This window comes from Rattus norvegicus, chromosome 1, assembly GCF_036323735.1.
Source record: "Rattus norvegicus strain BN/NHsdMcwi chromosome 1, GRCr8, whole genome shotgun sequence".
In the NCBI taxonomy this organism is placed as follows: domain Eukaryota; kingdom Metazoa; phylum Chordata; class Mammalia; order Rodentia; family Muridae; genus Rattus; species Rattus norvegicus.
Window position 1 is genome coordinate 247,182,327 of NC_086019.1, and position 23,232 is coordinate 247,205,558.

At 37.0% G+C, this 23,232-nt stretch overlaps 1 protein-coding gene across 2 annotated transcripts in view; it reads left to right on the top strand.

Annotated features, from left to right (window-relative positions):
* LOC120098584 (cytochrome P450 2C7-like) overlaps positions 1–23,232 on the top strand; it is a 266,275-nt gene that overhangs the window by 45,271 nt on the left and 197,772 nt on the right. The window contains exons 7-9 of one of the 2 annotated variants that reach the window (XM_039098189.2): positions 12,969–13,156; positions 16,200–16,341; positions 17,359–17,781. The exons of the other annotated variant lie outside the window; for it this stretch is intronic. Coding sequence (XP_038954117.2) covers positions 12,969–13,156; positions 16,200–16,341; positions 17,359–17,540 — 512 coding nt within the window. The 3' untranslated portion in view covers positions 17,541–17,781. Of the gene's footprint in view, positions 1–12,968; positions 13,157–16,199; positions 16,342–17,358; positions 17,782–23,232 lie in introns of those variants that run through there. 2 annotated transcript variants of the gene reach the window in all.

The following is a 23,232-nucleotide window of genomic DNA, read 5'->3' on the forward strand; positions in this document are numbered from 1 at the left end:
TACATCAGCAGCTGGACAACATACCTAAAAGCTCTAGAATAAAAAGAAGCAAATACATCCAAGAAGAGTACAAGGCAAGAAATAATCAAAACCATACAAAGAAAGAGAACTTCAGACCAATTTCCCTCATATATCGATACAAAAATACTCAATAAAATTTTCACAAACTGAATCCAAGAATACATCAAACTGATCATTCACCATGATCATGTAGAAGTCATCCCAGGGATGCAATGATGATTTAGTAGATGGAAATCCATCAACATAATCCACTAGTAAAGAAACTTAAAGGAAAGCTGACATGATATCCACAGATGCTGAGAAAGCTTTTGAAAATACTCAATACACAGGAAAACACACTTGGTATGCACTCATTGATAAGTGGATATTAGCCAAAAGGCCCGAATTACCCATGATGCAATCTACAGACCACAGAAAGTTCAAGAAGAAGGATGATCAAAGTGCAGATATTCACACTCCTTCTTAAAAGGGGAAAAATATTCATAGGAGAGGATATGGAATTATAGTTTAGAGCAGTGACTCAAGGAATGGCCAATCAGAGTCTGACACACATGTGGCCCTTATATATACAGCCACCGAAACTAGATAAGATTGATGAAGCTAAAAAATGCATGCTGAAAGGGACTGTATATAGTTCTCTCCTGAGAGACATATCCAGAGCATGTCCAATACAGAGGTCAATGCTAGCTGCAGACCACCGAACTGAGAATAGGACCCCCTTGGTGGGGGGATTAGAGGAAGTATTAAAACAGTTGAAGGAGTTTGCAACCCCATAAAAACAACAATGCCAACCAGCTAGAGGTTACGTGAACTAAACCACTACCAAAAGACTACACATGGACTGACCCAGGGCTCCAACTGTATATGTAGCAGAGGATAGCCTTGTTGGGGCCCAGTGGAAGGGAAAGCCCTTGTGCAGGGGAATACCCATATGGGGGAGAGGTAGAGGAGGGAATGGGGGCTTATGGACAGTAAACCCGGAAAGGGACTAACATTTGAAATGTAAGTAAAGAAATATATAATAAAAAATTCAAAAAAAGAAAAGTAAAGAAATATATAATAAAAAATTTTAAAAAAAGGAAAAATAGTAGCTTATTTGAATTTCCGGGTTTGGATTATATAGTGATACTTTTATTTTTTTATTTTCTTTCCATTTTTGATGTATTTATTCTTTGACCATCTCACACATACATATAATGAATTCCCATTGTTCTCTCCTCCATTATCCTTTGTCACATCACCACTCACCCCACTGAAAACCCTTCTACCCAGAACGCTCCCCAAAAAGCCACTACTTTAATGTCTTCTTTGTCTATTCAACCCACACATTTCTTTCTCTTTTTTTTAAACATTTTTTTGATATTCCTTTATGTACATTTCAAATGTTATTCCCTTTCCTGGTTTCCAGTCCATAAGCCACCTATCCCCTACCCTCCCCTTCTTCTATCAGTGTGCTCCCTTCCATATCCAGCCCCCCCCCCTTTTCCTCCCTCTAGATATCCCCTTACACTGGGGGTCCAACCTTGGCAAGATCAAGGGATTCTCTTTCCACTGGTGGCCAAAAAGGCCAAGCTCTGCTACATATGCAGCTGGAGCCATAGGTCAGTCCATGTAGTCTTTGGGAGTGGTTTAGTCCCTGGAAACTCGTGTTGGTTTGCATTGTTGTTCTTTTTTTTTTTATTAACTTGAGTATTTCTTATTTACATTTCGAGTGTTATTCCCTTTCCCGGTTTCTAGGCCAACATCCCCCAACCCCTCCCCTTCCCCTTCTTTATGGGTGTTCTCCTCCCCATCCTCCCCACATTGCAGCCCTCCCCCCAACAATCACGTTCACTGGGGGGTTCAGTTTTAGCAGGACCCAGGGCTTCCCCTTCCACTGGTGATCTTAGTAGGATATTCATTGCTACCTAGGAGGTCAGAGTCCAGTGTCAGTACATGTATAGTCTTTAGGTAGTGGCTTAGTCCCTGGAAGCTCTAGTTACTTGGCATTGTTGTTCATATGGGGTCTCGAGCCCCTTCAAGCTCTTCCAGTTCTTTCTCTGTTTCCTTCAATGCGGGTCCTGTTTTCAGTTCAGTGGTTTGCTGCTAGCATTCGCCTCTGTATTTGCTGTATTCTGGCTGGGTCTCTCAGGAGAGATCTACATCCAGCTGCTGTCTGCCTGCACTTCTTTGCTTCATCCATCTTGTCTAATTGGTTGGCTCTATATGTATGGGCCACATTTGGGGCAGGCTCTGAATGGGTGTTCCTTCTGTGTCTGTTTTAATCTTTGCCTCTCTATTCCCTGCCAAGGGTATTCTTGTTCCTCTTTTAAAGAAGGAGTGAAGCATTCACATTTTGATCATCCGTCTTGAGTTTTATGTGTTCTAGGCATCTAGGGTAATTCAAGCATTTGGGCTAATAGCCACTTATCAATGAATACATACCATGTGTGTTTTTCTGTGATTGGGTTACCTCACTCAGGATGATATTTTCCAGTTCCAACCATTTGCCTACGAATTTCATAAACTCGTTGTTTTTGATAGCTGAGTAATATTCCATTGTGTAGATGTACCACATTTTCTGTATCCATTCCTCTGCTGAAGGGCATCTGGGTTCTTTCCAGCTTCTGACTATTATAAATAAGGCTGCTATGAACATAGTGGAGCATGTTTCTTTGTTATATGTTGGGGCATCTTTTGGGTATATGCCCAGGAGAGGCATAGCTGGGTCCTCAGGTAGTTCAATGTCCAATTTTCTGAGGAACCTCCAGACTGGTTTCCAGAATGGTTGTACCGGTCTGCAATCCTACCAACAATGGGGGAGTGTTCCTCTTTCTGCACATCCTCGCCAGGATTTGCTGTCACCTGAGTTTTTGTGCTTAGCCATTCTCACTGGTGTGAGGGGAAATCTCAGTGTTGTTTTGATTTGCATTTTCCTTATGACTAAAGATGTTGAACATATCTTTACGTTTTTCTCAGCCATTCAGCATTCCTCAGCTGTGAATTCTTGTTTAGCTCTGAACCCCATTTTTTAATAAGGGTATTTTTCTCCCTGCGTTCTAACTTCTTGAGTTCTTTGTATATTTTGGATATAAGACCTCTATCTCTTGTAGGATTGCTAAAGATTTTTACGCAATCTGTAGGTTGCTGTTTTGTTCTAACCACAGTGTCCTTTGCCTTACAGAAGCTTTACAGTTTCATGAGATCCCATTTGTCGATTCTTTATCTTAGAGCATAAGCCATTGGTGTTTTGTTCAGGAATTTTTTTTCCAGTGCCCATGTGTTTGAGATGCTGCCCTAGTTTTTCTTCTATTAGTTTGAGTGTATCTGGTTTGATGTGGATGTCCTTCATCCACTTGGACTCAGGCTTTGTACAGGGTGAAAAGCATGGATCGATCTGCATTCTTCTACATGTTGACCTCCAGTTGAACCAGCACCATTTGCTGAAAATGCTATCGTTTTACCATTTGATGGTTTTGGCTCCTTTGTCAAAAATCAAGTGACCATAGGTGTGTGGGATCATTTCTGGGTCTTCAATTCTGTTCCATTGGTCTATCTGTCTGTCTCCGTACCAATACCATGCAGTTTTTTATCACTATTTCTCTGTAATACTGCTTGAGTTCAGCGATAGTGATTCCCCCTGAAGTCTTTTATTGTTGAGGATAGTTTTAGCTATCCTGGGTTTTTTTGTTATTCCAGATGAATTTGCAAATTTTTCTGTCTAACTCTTGGAAGAAATGGATTGGTATTTTGATGGGGATTGCATTGAATCTGTAGATCGCTTTTGGTAAAATGGCCATTTTTACTAAATTAATCCTGCCAATCCATGAGCATGGGAGATCTTTCCATCTTCTGAGTCTTCCTCAATTTCTTTCTTCAGAGTCTTGAAGTTCTTATTGTACAGATCTTTTACTTGCTTGGTTAATGTCACACCAAGGTACTTTATATTATTTGGGTATATTATGAAGGGTGTCATTTCCCTAATTTCTTTCTCGGCTTGTTTCTCTTTTGTGTAGAAGAAAGCTACTGATTTATTTGGGTTAATTTTATACCCAGCCACTTTGCTGAAGTTGTTTATCAGCTTTAGTAGTTCTCTGGTAGAACTTTTGGGATCACTTAAATATACTATCATATCATCTGCAAATAGTGATATTTTGACCTCTTCTTTTCCGATCTGTATCCCCTTGATCTACTTTTGTTGTCTGATTGCTCTGGCTAGAACTTCAAGAACTATATTGATTAAGTAGGGAGAGAATGGGCAGCCTTGTCTAGTCCCTGATTTTAGTGGGATTGCTTCAAGTTTCTCTCCATTTAGTTTAACGTTAGCAACTGGTTTGCTGAATATGGCTTTTACTGTTTAGGTATGGGCCTTTAATTCCTATTCTTTCCAGGACTTTTATCATGAAGGGGTGTTGAATTTTGTCAAATGCTTTCTCAGCATCTAATGAAATGATCATGTGGTTTTGTTCTTTCAGTTTGTTTATATAATGGATCACGTTGATGGTTTTCCCTATATTAAACCATCCCTGCATGCCTAGGATGAAGCCTACTTGATCATGGTGGATGATTGTTTTAATGTTCTCTTGGATTCAGTTTCCAGAATTTTTTTTTATTTATAATACATTTTATTTATTTATTTTTTTATTAACTTGAGTATTTCTTATATACATTTCGAGTGTTATTCCCTTTCCCGGTTTCCGGGCAAACATCCCCCTCCCCCCTCCCCTTCCTTATGGGTGTTCCCCTCCCAACCCTCCCCCCATTGCCGCCCTCCCCCCATAGACTAGTTCACTGGGGATTCACTCTTAGCAGGACCCAGGGTTTCCCCTTCCACTGGTGCTCTTACTAGGATATTCATTGCTACCTATGGAGTCAGAGTCCAGGGTCAGTCCATGTATAGTCTTTAGGTAGTGGCTTAGTCCCTGGAAGCTCTGGTTGCTTGGCATTGTTGTACTTTTGGGGTCTCGAGCCCCTTCAAGCTCTTCCAGTTCTTTCTCTGATTCCTTCAATAGGGGACCTATTCTCAGTTCAGTGGTTTGCTGCTGGCATTCGCCTCTATATTTGCTGTATTCTGGCTGTGTCTCTCAGGAGCGATCTACATCCGGCTCCTGTCGGTCTGCACTTCTTTGCTTCATCCATCTTGTCTAATTGGGTGGCTGTATATGTATGGGCCACATGTGGGGCAGGCTCTGAATGGGTGTTCCTTCAGTCTCTGTTTTAATCTTTGCCTCTCCCTTCCCTGCCAAGGGTATTCTTTTTCCTCATTTAAAGAAGGAGTGAAGCATTCACATTTTGATCATCCGTCTTGAGTTTCGTTTGTTCTAGGGATCTAGGGTAATTCAAGCATTTGGGCTAATAGCCATTTATCAATGAGTGCATACCATGTATGTCTTTCTGTGATTGGGTTAGCTCACTCAGGATGATATTTTCCAGTTCCAACCATTTGCCTACGAATTTCATAAACTCGTTGTTTTTGATAGCTGAGTAATATTCCATTGTGTAGATGTACCACATTTTCTGTATCCATTCCTCTGTTGAAGGGCATCTGGGTTCTTTCCATTTTCTGGCTATTATAAATAAGGCTGCGATGAACATAGTGGAGCACGTGTCTCTTTTATATGTTGAGGCATCTTTTGGGTATATGCCCAAGAGAGGTATAGCTGGATCCTCAGGCAGTTCAATGTCCAATTTTCTGAGGAACCTCCAGACTGATTTCCAGAATGGTTTTACCAGTCTGCAATCCCACCAACAATGGAGGAGTGTTCCTCTTTCTCCACATCCTCGCCAGCATCTGCTGTCACCTGAGTTTTTGATCTTAGGCAATCGCACTGGTGTGAGGTGAAATCTCAGGGTTGTTTTGATTTGCATTTCCCTTATGACTAAAGATGTTGAACATTTCTTTAGGTGTTTCTCAGCCATTCGGCATTCCTCAGCTGTGAATTCTTTGTTTAGCTCTGAACCCCATTTTTTAATAGGGTTATTTGATTCCCTGCGGTCTAACTTCTTGAGTTCTTTGTATATTTTGGATATAAGGCCTCTATCTGTTGTAGGATTGGTAAAGATCTTTTCCCAATCTGTTGGTTGCCGTTTTGTCCTAACCACAGTGTCCTTTGCCTTACAGAAGCTTTGCAGTTTTATGAGATCCCATTTGTTGATTCTTGATCTTAGAGCATAAGCCATTGGTGTTTTGTTCAGGAAATTTTTTCCAGTGCCCATGTGTTCCAGATGCTTCCCTAGTTTTTCTTCTATTAGTTTGAGTGTGTCTGGTTTGATGTGGAGGTCCTTGATCCACTTGGACTTAAGCTTTGTACAGGGTGATAAGCATGGATCGATCTGCATTCTTCTACATGTTGCCCTCCAGTTGAACCAGCACCATTTTCTGAAAATGCTATCTTTTTTCCATTGGATGGTTTTGGCTCCTTTGTCAAAAATCAAGTGACCATAGGTGTGTGGGTTCATTTCTGGGTCTTCAATTCTATTCCATTGGTCTATCTGTCTGTCTCTGTACCAATACCATGCAGTTTTTATCACTATTGCTCTGTAATACTGCTTGAGTTCAGGGATAGTGATTCCCCCTGAAGTCCTTTTATTGTTGAGGATAGCTTTAGCTATCCTGGGTTTTTTGTTATTCCAGATGAATTTGCAAATTGTTCTGTCTAACTCTTTGAAGAATTGGATTGGTATTTTGATGGGGATTGCATTGAATCTGTAGATTGCTTTTGGTAAAATGGCCATTTTTACTATATTAATCCTGCCAATCCATGAGCATGGGAGATCTTTCCATCTTCTGAGGTCTTCTTCAATTTCTTTCCTCAGTGTCTTGAAGTTCTTATTGTACAGATCTTTTACTTGCTTGGTTAAAGTCACACCGAGGTACTTTATATTATTTGGGTCTATTATGAAGGGTGTCGTTTCCCTAATTTCTTTCTCGGCTTGTTTCTCTTTTGTATAGAGGAAGGCAACTGATTTATTTGAGTTAATTTTATACCCAGCCACTTTGCTGAAGTTGTTTATCAGCTTTAGTAGTTCTCTGGTGGAACTTTTGGGATCACTTAAATATACTATCATGTCATCTGCAAATAGTGATATTTTGACCTCTTCTTTTCCGATCTGTATCCCTTTGATCTCCTTTTGTTGTCTGATTGCTCTGGCTAGAACTTCAAGAACTATATTGAATAAGTAGGGAGAGAGTGGGCAGCCTTGTCTAGTCCCTGATTTTAGTGGGATTGCTTCAAGTTTCTCTCCATTTAGTTTAATGTTAGCAACTGGTTTGCTGTATATGGCTTTTACTATGTTTAGGTATGGGCCTTGAATTCCTATTCTTTCCAGGACTTTTATCATGAAGGGGTGGTGAATTTTGTCAAATGCTTTCTCAGCATCTAATGAAATGATCATGTGGTTCTGTTCTTTCAGTTTCTTTATATAATGGATCACGTTGATGGTTTTCCGTATATTAAACCATCCCTGCATGCCTGGGATGAAGCCTACTTGATCATGGTGGATGATTGTTTTGATGTTCTCTTGGATTCAGTTTCCAGAATTTTATTGAGTATTTTTATGTCGATATCATAAGGGAATTTTGTCTGAAGTTCTCTTTCTTTGTTGAGTCTTTGTGTGGTTTAGGTATAAGAGTAATTGTGGCTTCATAGAAGGAATTCGGTAGTGCTCCATGTGTTTCAATTTTGTGGAATAGTTTGGATAATATTGGTATGAGGTCTTCTATGAAGGTCTGATAGAATTCTGCATGAAACCCGTCTGGACCTGGACTCTTTTTGATTGGGAGACCTTTAATGACTGCTTCTATTTCCTTAGGAGTTATGGAGTTGTTTAACTGGTTTATCTGTTCCTGATTTAACTTCAGTACCTGGAATCTGTCTAGGAAATTGTCCATTTCCCCCAGATTTTCAAGTTTTGTTGAATATAGGCTTTTATAGTAAGATCTGATGATTTTTTGAATTTCCTCTGAATCTGTAGTTATGTATCCCTTTTCTTTTCTGATTTTGTTAATTTGGACACACTCTCTGTGTCCTCTCGTTAGTCTGGCTAAGGGTTTATCTATCTCGTTGATTTTCTCAAAGAACCAACTTTTGGTTCTGTTGATTCTTTCTATGGTCCTTTTTGTTTCCACTTGGTTGATTTTGGCTCTGTGTTTGATTATTTCCTGCCTTCTATTCCTCCTGGGTGTATTTGTTTCTTTTTGTTCTAGAGCTTTAGGTGTGCTGTCAAGCTGATGACATATGTTCTTTCCTGTTTCTTTCTGCAGGCACTCAGCGCTATGAGTTTTCCTCTTAGCACAGCTTTCATTGTGTCCCATAAGTTTGGGTATGTTGTACCTTCATATTCATTAAATTCTTATGGGGCTGCAAGCCACTTCAGTTTTTTCAATCCTTTCTCTAATTTCTCCAACGGGGGTTCTGTTTTCAGTTCAGTAGTTTGCTGCTAGCATTTGACATGCCCTTGATGTGTCTCTCAGGAGAAATCTATATCTGGTTCCCGTCAACATGCACTTCTTAGCTTCATCAATCTCATCTAGTTTTGGTGGCTGTATATATATGGGCCACATGTGGGGCAGGCTCTGAATGTCCATTCCTTCAGTCTCTGCTCTAAACTTTGATTCTGTACCCCCTACTATGAATATTTTTGTTCCCCTTTTTAAGAAGGAGTGAACGAACTATCTTCATTTTGGTCATCCCTCTTCTTGAGCTTCATGTGGTCCCTGGACTGCATCTTTAGTAATTCGAGCTTCTTGGCGAATATCCACTTATCAATAACTGCATACCATTTGTTTTTTCTGTGATTGAGTAACTTCATTCATGATGATATTTTCTAGTTCGTTCTATTTTCCTATGAATTTCATGAAGTCATTTTTTTTTACAGCTGAGTAGTAGGCCATTGTGTAGATGTACCATATTTTTTGAAACCAGTCCTCCAGTGAAAGGCATCTGGGTTCTTTCCAGCTTCTGGCTATTATAAATAAGGCTGCCATGAACATAGTGGAGCATACATCTTTGTTGTATGCTGGATCATCATTTGGGTATATGCCCAAGAGAAGTATAGGTGGGTCCTCAGGTAATGCAATGTCTAATTTTCTGAGGGCCTTCCAGTCTGATATCCAAAGTGTTCTTCCTCACTTTTTCTTCTATAAATTTCAGTGTATCTTGTTTGACATGGAGTTCCTTGATCCACTCAAACTTAAGTTTTGTAATCCCACCAACAATGGAGGAGTGTTCCTCTTTCTCCACATCCTCGCCAGAATCTGCTGTCACCTGAGTTTTTATCATAGCCATTCTGACTGGTATGAGGTGGAATCTTAGGTTGTTTTGATTTGCATTTCCCTGATGATTAAGGATGTTTTGCATTTCTTTAGGTACTTCTCAGGCACTTGCTATTCCTCAGGAGAGAATGTTTTGTTTAGCTCTGTGCCCCATTTTTCCTGGGGTTATTTGGCTGTCAGGATTCTATCTTCTTGAATTCTTTGTATATTTTAGATATTAGCCCTCTACTGAATATAGGATTGGTAAAGGTAATTTCCCAATTTGTTGTTTGCTGTTTTGTCCTTATGACAGTGTGTTTTTCCTTACAGAAGCTTTGCAGTATTATGAGGTCGCATTGTCAATTCTTCACCGTAGAGCATGGTGGTTTTTTTTCCAGGAAATTTTCCCCAGTGCCCATGTATTCAAAACTCTTCCTCACTTTTTCTTCTATAAATTTCAGTGTATCTTGTTTGACATGGAGGTCCTTGATCCACTTGAACTTAAGTTTTGTAAGGGCCATAAGAATGGATTGATTTGCATTCTTCTACATGCTGACCTCCAGTTCAGCCAGCACCATTTGCTGAAAAAAATCTTTTCTTCAATTCTATTCCGCAGATCTACCTGCCTGTTTCTATACTAATACCATACAGGTTTTATCACTATTGCTCTGTAATACTGCTTGCAGTCAGAGGTGGTGATTCTCCCAGAAGTTCTTTTATTGTTGAGCATAGTTTTCACTATCCTGGGTTTTTGTTATTCCAAATGAATTTGCAAATTGCTATTTCTATCTCTGTGAAGAATTGGGTTTGAATTTTGATGGGGATTGCATTGACTCTTTTGGTAAAATGGCTATTTTTACTCTATTAATTCTGCAAATCCATGAGCATGGGAGATCTTTCCATCTTCTGAGATATTCAATTTCTTTCTTCACAGACTTGAAGTTCTTGTCATACAAATCTTTCCCTTACTTGCTTAAAGTCACACCGAGGTATTTTATATTATTTGCAACTCTTGTGAACTTTGTCATTTCCTTAATTTCTTTCTCAGCCTGTTTATCCTTTGAGTAGAAGAAGGCTACTGATTTTTTTGAGTTAAATTTATACCCAACCACTTTGCTGAAGTCGTTTTTCAGGCTTAGTAGTTCTCTGTTGGAACTTTTGAGTTCTCTTAAGTTTACTATCATATCATCTGCAAATAGTTATATTTTTACTTCTTCCTTTCCAATATGTATCCCTTTGACCTCCTTTCATTGTCTGATTGCTCTGGCTAGGACTTCGAATGTTGAATAAGTAGGGAGAGTGTGCAGTCTTGTCTCGTTCCTGGTTTTAATGGGATTGTTTCATGTTTCTCTCCATTTTGTCTGATGTTATGTACTGGTTTGCTTTATACTGGTTTTACTATATTTAGGTATGGGCCTTGAAAATCTGGTCTTTACAGGACTTGCATCATGAAGGGGTGTTGAATTTTGTCAAATGTTTCATAGCATCTAATGAAAAGATCATGTGGTTTTTATCTTTGAGTTTCCTTATAGAGTGGATTAAGTTGGTGCATTTCTGTACATCATATCATCCCTGCATCCCTAGGATGAAGCCTACTTGATCCTGATGGATGATCATTTTGATGTGTTCTTGGATTCGGTTTGAAGAATTTTCTTGAGTATTCTTGTCTCAACATTCATAACAGAAATTGGTCTGTAGTTCTTTTTCTTTGTTGGGTGATTTTGTGGTTTAGGTATAAACATAATTGTGGCTTCATAGAAGGAATTTTGTAGTGCTCTGTTTTTCTATTTTAGGGAGTAGTTTGGATAGTATTGGTATGAATGGAGGAATGTTCCTATTTCTCTACCAGCATCCGCCCTGAGTTTTTTTTAATGGATAATTTTTATTTGCATTTCAAATGTTATCCCCTTCCCCAGTTTCCTGGCCAGAAACCCCCTATTCCATCCTTTTCTCCCTTCTTCTATGAAGATGTTCTCCCACCCATCAACCAACCCCTTCCCATCTCCCCATTCTGATATTCCCCTACACTGGAGGGTCGAGCCTTGGCAGGACCAAGGGCTTTTCCTCCCAGTGGTGCCCAACAAGGCCATCCTCTGCTAATTATGCAGCTGGAATCATGCATCTGTCCATGTGTACTCTTTGGATGGTTGTTTAATCCCTGGGAACTCTGGTTGGTTGGCATTGTTGTTCTTATGGGGCTGCAAACCTCTTCAGCTCCTTCAATCCTTTCTCCAACTCCCCCAACTGGGACCCCTTTCTCAGTTCAATAGTTGTCTGTAAGCATCCTCCTCTGCATTTGTTAGGTTATGGCAGAGCCTTTCAGAAGACAGCTATATCAGGCTACCACCAGCATGCACTTCTTGAAATCAGCAATATTGTCTGGGTTTTGTAGCTGTATGTATATGGGCTGGATTCCTGTTGGGCACTTTCTAAATGGTCTTTCCTTCAGTCTTTGCTCCAAACTTTGTCTCCATATTTACTCCTGTGAATATTTTTGTTCCCCATTTTAGGAATGACTGAAGCATCTGCATTTTTTGAATGTTTAAGGTTAGGAGCTTTTTACCCTTTGTATTTTCCTTGACTGTGTGTTGATATCTTCTATGGTATCTTCTGTACCTGAAATTATCTCCTCTATCTCTTGTATCCTGCTGGTGATGCTTGCATCTGTAACTCCCACCCTTTCCTATGTTTTCCATCTCCAGGGCTGTCTCCCTTTGTGTTGTCTTTAATGTTTCTATTTACATTTTCAGATCCTGGATGGTTGTGTTCAATTCTGTCACTTGTTTGATTGGCTTTTCCTCTATTTCTTTAAGGGTTTTTTTTTTGTGTTCTCTCTTCATGGGTTTCTACTTGTTTATCTGTATTTCTTTTAATGGAGTTATTTATGTCCTTCAAGGCCTCTATCATCTCTATGCGATGAGAATTTAGATCTGAATCTTGCTTAATAGATGTATTGTGGTATCCAGGGCTTTCTGTAATGGGAGAAATGGGTTTTCATGCTGTGAGCAATATTGGTTTCTGTTGCTTATGTTCTTAAGCTTGCCTCTTGCCATCTACTTATCTCTGGTGTTAACTGGCCTATCTGTCCCTGGCCTGTTCTTCCAGTGAGCCTCTGAGCTTGTGATTCTGTGAGACTGAATGAGTCAGAATCCCTGGGGTTTGAGCTTACTGGGGTGTGGTCCACGTGGATTGGGATCCAGAGCAGAGGCTATACTCCAGGTACAGGTGTAAACCTCAAGGAATGCAGGTCTCTCACTGGGCAGGATATCTGCAATGCAGGGTCCATGGATCTGGTTCCACCAGGTATTGGGCTGGGGTTTGGGAGTCTCATCTGTGATTGTGGATGTGTCAGAATACCTGGTGATTGAAGTTGCAGGTTGTGTGTGGGTTGAGTTTGTTTGGATCCAGAGCAGAGCCTCTGATACTAGCACAGGGGCAAAAGGGAAATAGCACAGGTCTGGAATGAATTTTGGGTTTAAAACCTAACACTAATAACTTTAACCAAGGACTAAAATATGTTGACTAATTATACTGCTTTATTTGATATTTTAATTACTTATACTTTCTTTGTTCTCATGACTCCAAAATAATGAGTATATGCTGTTTTGTCTAAATATTTCTTTTGGCATACTTATATTGAACTCTGTATGTCCTGAAATTATGACAAACCTGTCACTTTCCCCACATTTTCCTGCTTTTTACTATGACCAACCAGCTAAAGTCCAGGAAGAGATTGACCGTGTGATTGGCAGACATCGCAGCCCCTGCATGCAGGATAGAAAACACATGCCCTACACAGATGCCATGATTCATGAGGTACAGAGATTCATTAACTTTGTCCCGACCAACCTGCCCCATGCAGTGACCTGTGACATTAAATTCAGGAACTACCTCATCCCGAAGGTAAGCTCCTTTCTTTGTTGAGCCTCCAAGTTCTTGATGCTTCTAGTTTCATAGTGTGGTACCAGTCCTCTGATATATCTGTGCCTGCCTTCATGATCCAAAGGGCAGCTCTACTGCAGCCACAGATATATTTTGTATTGACACCGCCACATTTGCTTAGCCTTCCACATACTGTTTTGCAAAGATTAGGTATTTCTCTGTGAATGTTTCACTATTTTGTCAATTTTCCAAAAGTCTTTTCTGAAATTTTTATGACTGTGAGAAATAAATCTCCAAGTTTGAAAACAAAATGAAATGCTGAATACTTTAATTTATCAATGCCATTCATTTATGTATTGGGGATGTTAATTTTCTCTATGCCTTGTTTCTTTGTCATAGAGCAGCCCATTCATATCTACTTAGAGTTTTCATGAATGGTAAATATACTTCTGTTATCATTTCTCTAAGTGCCTCTGACATTCTTTCTATCTGCTTAATTATTTATTCACTCTGTTGAATTTAAATTTATCCCAATGTAAATGTTTACTTATATTTATATGCATGTAAATGTATGTGGAATTTAAAGTGTTATGTGAGCTAATTCTTTTGTATGTACTTTTTGTATCCTGCGTTATTAGTTTCTCTTCGTTGTGACAAATTGATGTGCAGACCTGGTTCCCTTAGGCATGACTTGTATCATTTCTCATTAGGCTGAAAAATCATAATTTTAACATCTCCATATCAAATTTGATGTTTTAGAAATACACAGTCATGTTGATCAGATGAACATTTTTTAAGTCTGTTCTGTTTAAAGATATAAAGGACACTTTATTTTGGAACAAATTATGTATGAGTATGACCAAGAATACTTATCTATACTTTGGAATGATATTTCTATCCAAAGTCTCTACATTATTTCCAAAATTTTTCGCAGCAACATTTTAATGATTCTATGCCTTGTTTACTTTTCTTTTAAACTATTGACTGTATATTGTAGAAACATGGATGTACATTGGATATTTTCTGCTTTACGTTGCCTATGGCTTCTATCATAAGAAATCTCTGTTCTTATTTTTGCTTCCTTAAACTTGTTAGAATTTTGATACTAAAACTGAGATGGCTGCTTAAAACTAAGTTGAAAAATGTTCCCTGATGTGGTTCTGTTTTTATATATTTAATTTTTTGTAGTTACTTAATGTTAATTTCAAGACACTGAAAAAATTCTGATTGAGGATATGGTATTACAGATGAAAAATGCCAAAGTTTTATAATGATAACTCCATTCAGAAAGAGTTCAATGCTATCTCTTGGGCAATTTCATATTTTTAGGGAGTTGAGCCAAAATGATACAGGTAGAGTTCCCACTACTCACATCATGTGGTGCTGATGGAACTAACTTTGCCAGGTGGTAATGGGCCTTGCTGTGTAATGCCAGGCTTGGTATAAGTGTTAGGATACCAGTTTGCTCTCTTTAGCCAAATGATATTTTTGAGATATTGTTTTCACTTATTATAGTTGAGATCTATTGCTAATTTTCAAAACTTGTTTATGTTGTATGACCTTAGACCCATCTAAATGGTAAATAGAATGAAAAACAAGATAGGAATGACTTGTGTCATGATAGATTTCTTGAATTTAATGCCTAGCTTGAGGCTAGTGCTGCATCAGTTAAATTTCCCACCCTTTATACTGCTGTTGGCTCATGACATGATTGGTCTCTGTACTCCAGTGGAGTAGAATATTCCATTATTTTCTTTTTCAAATTTACCTGGTTTAGAAATAAGCATCGCTTCACAGCTGAAAAATGAGGTAATTGATTTGTTTGATAAAACTCAAGCCACTGCTCTTAGTAGAACTAATAGAATAAAGAAGAACCATTCATCTTTGCCATAATAAGCATAGTAGATTTCAGGCTTTCTTGACCATTAGGATTATGCTTCTTCTTCAGAAGCTCTGTCATGAGTAGCAGAGAAGTAATCACAGGCAGTGTGTAAACAAATGACTATGAATATAATATGTTCCATGCTTACTGAGACTTGGACTTAATTTTCACACAACTTAACAATGTATTCTTTCGGGATTTTAAATATTAAATATATTTATTTAAGCTGAATTCAAACACATGTGACAGGCTTGTGAGACCTGTGAACAGAACATTCTTAGAACATTTGCAATGATATGAGGTTACTTTGTGCTTTAGTTAAAGAGAATTTTTCAGTACAAGTTCCCAAAATTTCTGTGAATCTTCAGAAGTTTTATGATTTAGCTTCCATCAGGTTATGGCTATTAAGACTTACACTGTGTCTTATTTTGTTTTATTTTATTTTCTTCTTCTCCAACTCCTTCTATTTCTTCCCTTACTTTTCCCACATATCCCTCATCCTGCTTTACAATCACACACACACACACACACACACACACACACACACACACAAACACACACATATATATGTATATCTGAGAATTTGCATCTGCACATTACTAAAGATCTATAAATTATATATATATATATATATATATATATATATATATATATATATATATATATGATAGCACACCTCTACTCTGGCACATATCCCCGCATTTACATTTATATGATATAAATATATAGACAGATGGATGAATAAATAGAGTACATGAAGGGGAAATGTAGTATTTGTCTTTCTATACACTTCCTAATGTGCTTAATGAATTTGGAACTCTCAACATATTATTCCTTTTGGACTCTGATTCATGTGATGTGTATGGAGTCAGATGTGATGAGCTAGAACAGTGAGTGCTACGAGAAGCAAGAGTCCAATCTACAGGAAAGGGAGAAGAAACTCAGAAATTTTCATTCAAGAACTCATGTGAAATGTTACTGGAAGGCACTTTGGCCACATCAGTATGACTGGCCTCAGATAAATTTCCACCCCCTCCTCCAATACTTTGTGCATTAAAATGTCACTGCCATTCTTTGTATTCAACTCCTTCTATATAGCAAAAGATGTGAATTATGTTATTTTCCTGGTAACTTTAGCCCTATGATTTCTTTGTAACTTGATGCTTCTGTGTATTGTTCTAGGGAACAAAAGTGTTAACATCACTGACATCAGTGCTGCATGACAGCAAGGAGTTCCCCAACCCAGAGATGTTTGACCCTGGCCACTTTCTAGATGAGAATGGAAACTTTAAGAAAAGTGACTACTTTTTGCCTTTCTCAGCAGGTAATAGAAACTCATTTTTATGGTTTCAGTGACATGAAGATCTGTGGAGACTTACACAGTGGCTCCCAATTCCTGAGAGACTTGCAATTTATACACAATTGAAAGCATACTTATCCATGTCTCAGTGTCATCCTAGAAGGCAAACTTCATTTACAATTTACTATCTCACTACAGAATTGAGGGAATCATAATTTAAATTCATATTTCTTGTGTCACTCACCTCCATGCTCAGTTAGCCAATATCAAGTATCAAAAATATAGAAACCCACAAGGGAGCCTCAAGTACACTCAGTATTCGCATGAATGACTACTACTTTTTAAACGTCTGCTGGAGAGGATAATGAAAAAGTCTCCAAGATCTCTGGGTTTTTGAGAAGATAGCAAATTTCTTGCTCAAACCTTAAATTTTACAACTGCAAAACATATCACCATCTTAATAATTGACTTCTTAGTTGTTTCAGAATATGGGTAATGGAGAATTATAAGGAGAAACTGCATATCAATGAGGAAGCATTAGATCAGAACCTTTCTATGTGAGTCGAATAACAGAAACTTCAAGATTATTATGAGATGATGGAGACTTTGTATTTATGCCATGATTTTCCACAGTGAAACCTTGGGAAATCACTGGGAACCTTGTTTTCCTCCATTCAAGCTGAGAGTTATGGATTTTGAGTCTAAACTTATTTTGTAGGGTCTGACTTCTGATATGCAGTTTCTTTCCTTGGGTTTGATTTTTGATAGTAAACATAGAATACTTCTTAAATATCCCAGACAGTTTGATTATAAATGTGAACTGTTACACTTTGCTAAAAAGTATTTGCAATTCTCTATATTATATTAGTTGAAAAACAAATTTGTTCTATCTTTGACTGTTTATCTAGTCCTTTCCCCTAGCCACCCAGCTAACTACCAATACAATGACTCACCATTCATTCATAATCTTATGGGTCAGATACAAGAATCGTGTATTGCACATTTAGGGATATTTAGTAATCTACTTTGACTTTTTTCTAGGAAAACGAGCTTGTGTTGGAGAGGGCCTGGCCCGCATGCAGTTGTTTCTATTCTTGACAACCATTTTACAGAACTTTAACCTGAAATCTCTGGTTCACCCAAAGGACATTGATACGATGCCAGTTCTGAATGGTTTTGCCTCTCTGCCACCCACTTACCAGCTCTGCTTCATTCCTTCCTGAATAGATCAGGCATTTTGGCTTCTACTGTGTTGCCTTCTGCAATCCCCTTCAGGTTTTTATCCAGTCCCTTCCCTCTATCATCCATCCTGACTCTTGTCTTAAGATCCAGAAAGCACATGCAGTTTCTGGAGTTATAGCACAAATCCACTTGTATTATCTCTTTCATATAACAATTTATGATCCCTTGTGTCATTGTGTATCCATTCCTGAGTTAAAATAAAGCTTCACTATAAAATAATAATTATCATAATTCCTAGTTATTTTTTATTTTGCATATTTTCAATAATATTTATACTTTATTTGTGTACCTGCTCTAAGACTTGCTTAAAATTTATGTAATAAATTGGCAACTTAACACATCCTTCAGGTCTACATCAAAAGAAGCATAGAGAATGCAAGAGAAACTGTTAGGGAATATATATTGTTTTCTAAACTGCTTTCAGCTGTATACAATCTCTAGCACACACACACACACACACACACACACACACACACACACACACACGTGTGTATATATTGACACAGGGACAGTCAGATAGATCAGCGGACTAGAATTGAAGACCCAGAAATGAACCCACATACCTATGGTCACATGATCTTTGACAAAGGAGCTAAAACCATCCAATGGAAAAAAGATAGCTTTTTCAACAAATGGTGCTGTTTCAACTGGAGATCAGCATGTAGAAGCATGCAAATAGATCTATTCTTAACACCCTGTACAAATCTTAAGTCAAAGTAGATCAAGGACCTCCACATCAAACCAGATACTCTCAAACTAATAGAAGAAAAAGTGGGGAGGAGTCTCAATCATGTGGGTACTGTGGAACATTTCCTCAACAAAACACAAATGGCTTAAGATTCAAAGATCCAGAATTGACAAATGGGACCTCATAAAACTGCAAAGCTTCTGTATGTCTAAGGGCACTGTCATTAAGACAAAACAGCAACCAACAGATTGGAAAATACCTTTACCAATACTGCATTTGATATAGGGCTAAAATCCAAAATATCCAAAGAATTCCAAAAGGTTATTTGACTCCAGAGAGCCAAATAACACTATCAGAAACTGGGGTATAGATCTAAACGAAGAATCTTCAGCTGATGAATATCGAATGAAAAGTACCTAAAGAAATGCTCAACATGCTTAGCCATCTGGGAAATGCAAATCAAAACAACCCTGACATTTCACCTCACATGAGTCAGAATGGCTAGGATAAAAACCTCAGGTGACAGCAGAAAGGGGAAAACTCCTCCATTTTTGGTGGGATTGTAAACTGGTACAACTCTGGAAATCACTCTGTATGTTCCTCAGAAATTGAGACACTCCACTACCTGAGGACCCAGCTATACCTCTCCTGAGCATATACCCAAAAGATACTCCAGCATACAATAAAGACACATGCTCCACACTGTTCATAGCAGTCTTATTTCTAATAGCCAAAAGCTGGAAAGAATCCAGATGCCCTTCAACAGAGGAGTGGATACAGAAAATGTGGTAAAGTACATCTACACAATAAAGACTCAGAATGCTCATAAAATTTACAAAATCCAAACACATTCACCTTCAAAGGTATATAAGCAGGAAAAGTTGCTAGAGGTTATGTCTAATTAACTCAGCTTTATGAAGTTGTTCCAAATGTCTATGAGTAAGACCTTAGCTATGGGCTTTTAAGACGTTCTAATAAATTCATTGATTCACTAAGAAAAAAAACAAGAAGAATTAGATGGAACTTCTCAACAGAGACACTAAAATTCAGAAGAACCTGGTTAAAGGTCATGCAAACTCTAAAAGAACACAAATACCAGCCAGGTTACTATACCCAGCATAACTCTCAAACAATATAGGTTAAGAAACAAAAATATTCCTGGACAAAACCAAATTCAAACAGTACCTATCTGCAAATCAAGCCATACAGAGTACTCTAGAAGGAAAACTCCAACATAAAGAGGGTACTCACAACAAAGTCAAAATGAGAGAAACACATGCACATAATGCCATCTACAAAAAATAAATAAAAAAAATGACAGAAGCTAACCACCATCTGCCTTATCATCTCTCGATGTTAATGGACTCATCTCACCTATAAAGAGATACGGGCTGGCAGACTGGATATGTAAACAGAGTCCAGAGTTTTTCTGCATATACAAGGCACCTAAATAACAAAGACAAACATTACCTCAGAGTAAAAGGCTGGAAAAAATATCTTCCAAGAAACTGGTCCCAAGAAACAAGCAGTACTTGCCATTCTAGTATTCAATAAAATAGACTTTCAACCAAAAGCTATCAAGAGGAATAAGAAAGGACACTTCATATTCATGAAAGAAAAAATTCACCACAAGGAAGTCCCAATTCAGAACACTATTCCCCAAATACAAGGCCAACAACATTCATAAAAGAAACTTTACTAAAGCTCAAAACGCACATTGATCTTCACACAACAATAGTAGAAGAGTTCAACAGTCACTCTCACTAAATAAAGGTCATGTCATTGAAACAGACTAAGCAGAGACACAGTGAAATTAATAGAGGTTTTGAACCAAATAGATTTAACAGATATCTACAGAACATTTCACTCTAAAACTCTTCTAACGACTGCCTGTATTCATGTGTTATATACTTGTTTATGTGCTATTTAATTGTTTATCTGATCTTGTTTTTACTTCAGTATATTTTATATATATATATATATATATATATATCAGTAAATGATATATATTTTTAAATTATATATATATGTATACACATATAATTAATAAAGAAAAGTATGCATTTATAGTTTTTTTATTTTATGGAGAACATGTCTTTAAAGTATGAGTTGATGATTCATTGAATTTCCTTGCTGTCTGATGTTATGTCTCCCATTTCATTTCTGATTTTGTTAATTTGGACATTCATTTTCTCCTTTTTAGGTAGTTTGGATCAGGGTTTTTCTATGTTGATGATTTTCTCAAAGAACCTACTTTGTTTTATTACTTCTTTGTATTGCTCTCTTGTTTTCATTTTATTAATTTCAGCCTTTATTCTCCTATTGCTATTATTCTTTTTTAGTCAACTAGAGTTGGTCTTTTCATAGTACTGCAGATTTCTTGGATGTTTTGTTTCAGAAAGCTTTTTTACATATAACCTTTTCTTTGACTGATGTATACATTTCTTCTATTATTTTGCAATTGGCTGAGGTTGGTATCTGTAACTTCTGTTTACATACCTAGATTTTCCATTTTCAGAATTTTCTTTTTGTGTTTTATTCATTGCTTCTTTTTCCATTTTTCATCAACTGTCTGTTCATTTGTTTGTTTTTATTTTTCTTCTTGTTTGAGGAATTTATTTATTCTCTCCAATTTTTTGTTTGTCTTTTCTTCAATTTCTTTAAGGAATCCACTCACTTCATTAGTGTCTTCTGTCTTGTTCATAATGTTGATACTGATGTCTTTTCCTTTTGCTTTTAACTGTGTTAGAGTATTCCAAGCTTCCTGCAGTAGCCTAGCTGTGCTGTAATAGTGAAATAATGCTTTGGCTATTGATTTTGTTCTTATCTTGACATCTAAGCACCTGGGTTTGGTGAGATTATACATCTAGGTGCTGATTTTCAGGTTTTTCTTTGCTACATGTCTGTTTTGTTCCTTGCTTTATGTTTCTACTCTGGCCTTCTGGCCTGTATGATCAGGTTAAGTAAGAGGTCTCCACTGAGTTTGGAGGCTAGATAACTGGTGGCCAGCATAATCTTTTGTCAAACTGGGGGTCACTGTCAATTTAGGAACTGGTCTTCTAGTAGGCTGTAATAAAATGCTTAAATGGAAGATAATAAAACTTGTGGCTATGGTTGGTGGTCATGATCTACGTGTAGCAACTAAAGAAACACAGTTCTGAAAACACATGAGATTTGAGGTAGTGGTTCTAGGCTCTCTTCAATTAATAATCGAAGTGAATTCATATTCATTTTAAATTTCTAATGGGTCCTCGTGATCTTCAGAACTTTTACAAGATTGGATTTTGTAGCAATATATTAATTTAAATAACATATTTAAAATTTAAAAAACAAAAAGTTATTTTTGACATATGGAATTATTTGAAAATTAAATGCTAGTTTCAAATTTTTGGAATATTGCTGTTCTCATTTATGTGCACATTGCCTATCACTGTTTTTCTACTATAGTTGCATATTTCAAAAGCATCAGCAAATGCTTGTGAAGTAAAGTGTAAAGTGTTTTTCACAAAGTCATCTGTAAGCAAATTATTACTCTTGTCTTTATCTATTGTCTGAAGTGATATTAGTTGCCCCATCTGTTAAAGAAGTTATTATTTTCATGGTTAGTAAGAGTGTAAAGTCAGTTATAAAAATCATGATATTTCTTTACCAAGTAATTCCAAGAATGAAAAGAATATGATTCAGTTCATAAGACCCAAAGTGTACAAGCATATTATGCATTACAGGTTAGATGGAGGGTTATGAATATATCAAATGTGATAATTGATATAAAGCTTGACTATACTGAACTCATGCTGAGGGGATCTGTGTCATAAGACATCTCTCATTCTTCAGTCTCTTTAGCATTTATTTATCTGTAATGATTTAACTTAAATGTTGCCACATTATACATAAACCCAATATTTAGAAACAAAAAAATATGTCAGAAAGTTCATTTGGCTACAACTTAATAAAAAAACACTTTCCAAATCATATAAATTCTTTTAATTTGACAGAGAAATGTTACAGTTATATTGTTCAAAAATGACATGAACATGCCTATGTATTAGACATACCTATTCTCTCGTATTTACCTCATAATATTTATGCCAATCCTGTCAATTGTCTGGATGAATTATGAATTGATAGTATAATCGACATTTTGAGTTTCTGAAGATCTTTCCATTATTTGGGTACACACATATTCCAAGTGTTCTGATATATTTCTATAAACATCTTATTTTCATGAATTTACAAATTAGCAGCAGTTCAAATTACTGATTAATGAAATTCATCATTTGGGTCAATAATAAGTTAAATGATAATGAAGTACAAACATATGAAAATAAATTTACAGATAAAATGTTCACCAGAAGTCACCTTTAATTTTGCATATAGTTTTAGAAGAAACATCTGTAACTAGCAAAATATATGAGATTAGGTAAAGTAAGATCATGTAATGATTAAATCATTTTGAAACAGTAGCTTTAAAAGTAATAAGAAAAGAATATTCATTATTCAAGAAAACTCAAAACTATTTACGAGTTATAGCATTAAAAGGAAATTATTGTGACTTATTATGACTGAAATACACCAAACATAAGTCAAAGTATGATATAGCCTTTTTCATAACTTGAAGAATTATGCATATAAACTACTTTGAATTATTTGTAGTTTTTTTCAGTATTAAAAACTCCCAAACATCTTTTTTGTGTTCAACACAAATTGGAAAATATACCTGAAATTATAAACAACTAATTTTCATACAAAAATCTTTGGAAAAGAAAGACAAAACAAATGTGGAAATGCCCATGTCCTTGCTTTCTTAGAACTGCTTTCCCAATTGTGAACCTGCATAAGTAATAGGAAGCACAGTGTTATGGAGAGTACTTGAATCAAACTGAAACTGGGAAGATCAAGAGCACAGAAGTGTAGCAGAGAGAACGAAGCTTACTTTGGGTATGAAGTAGTTTCTGAATTTAGTATCACAGGTCACTTCATACACT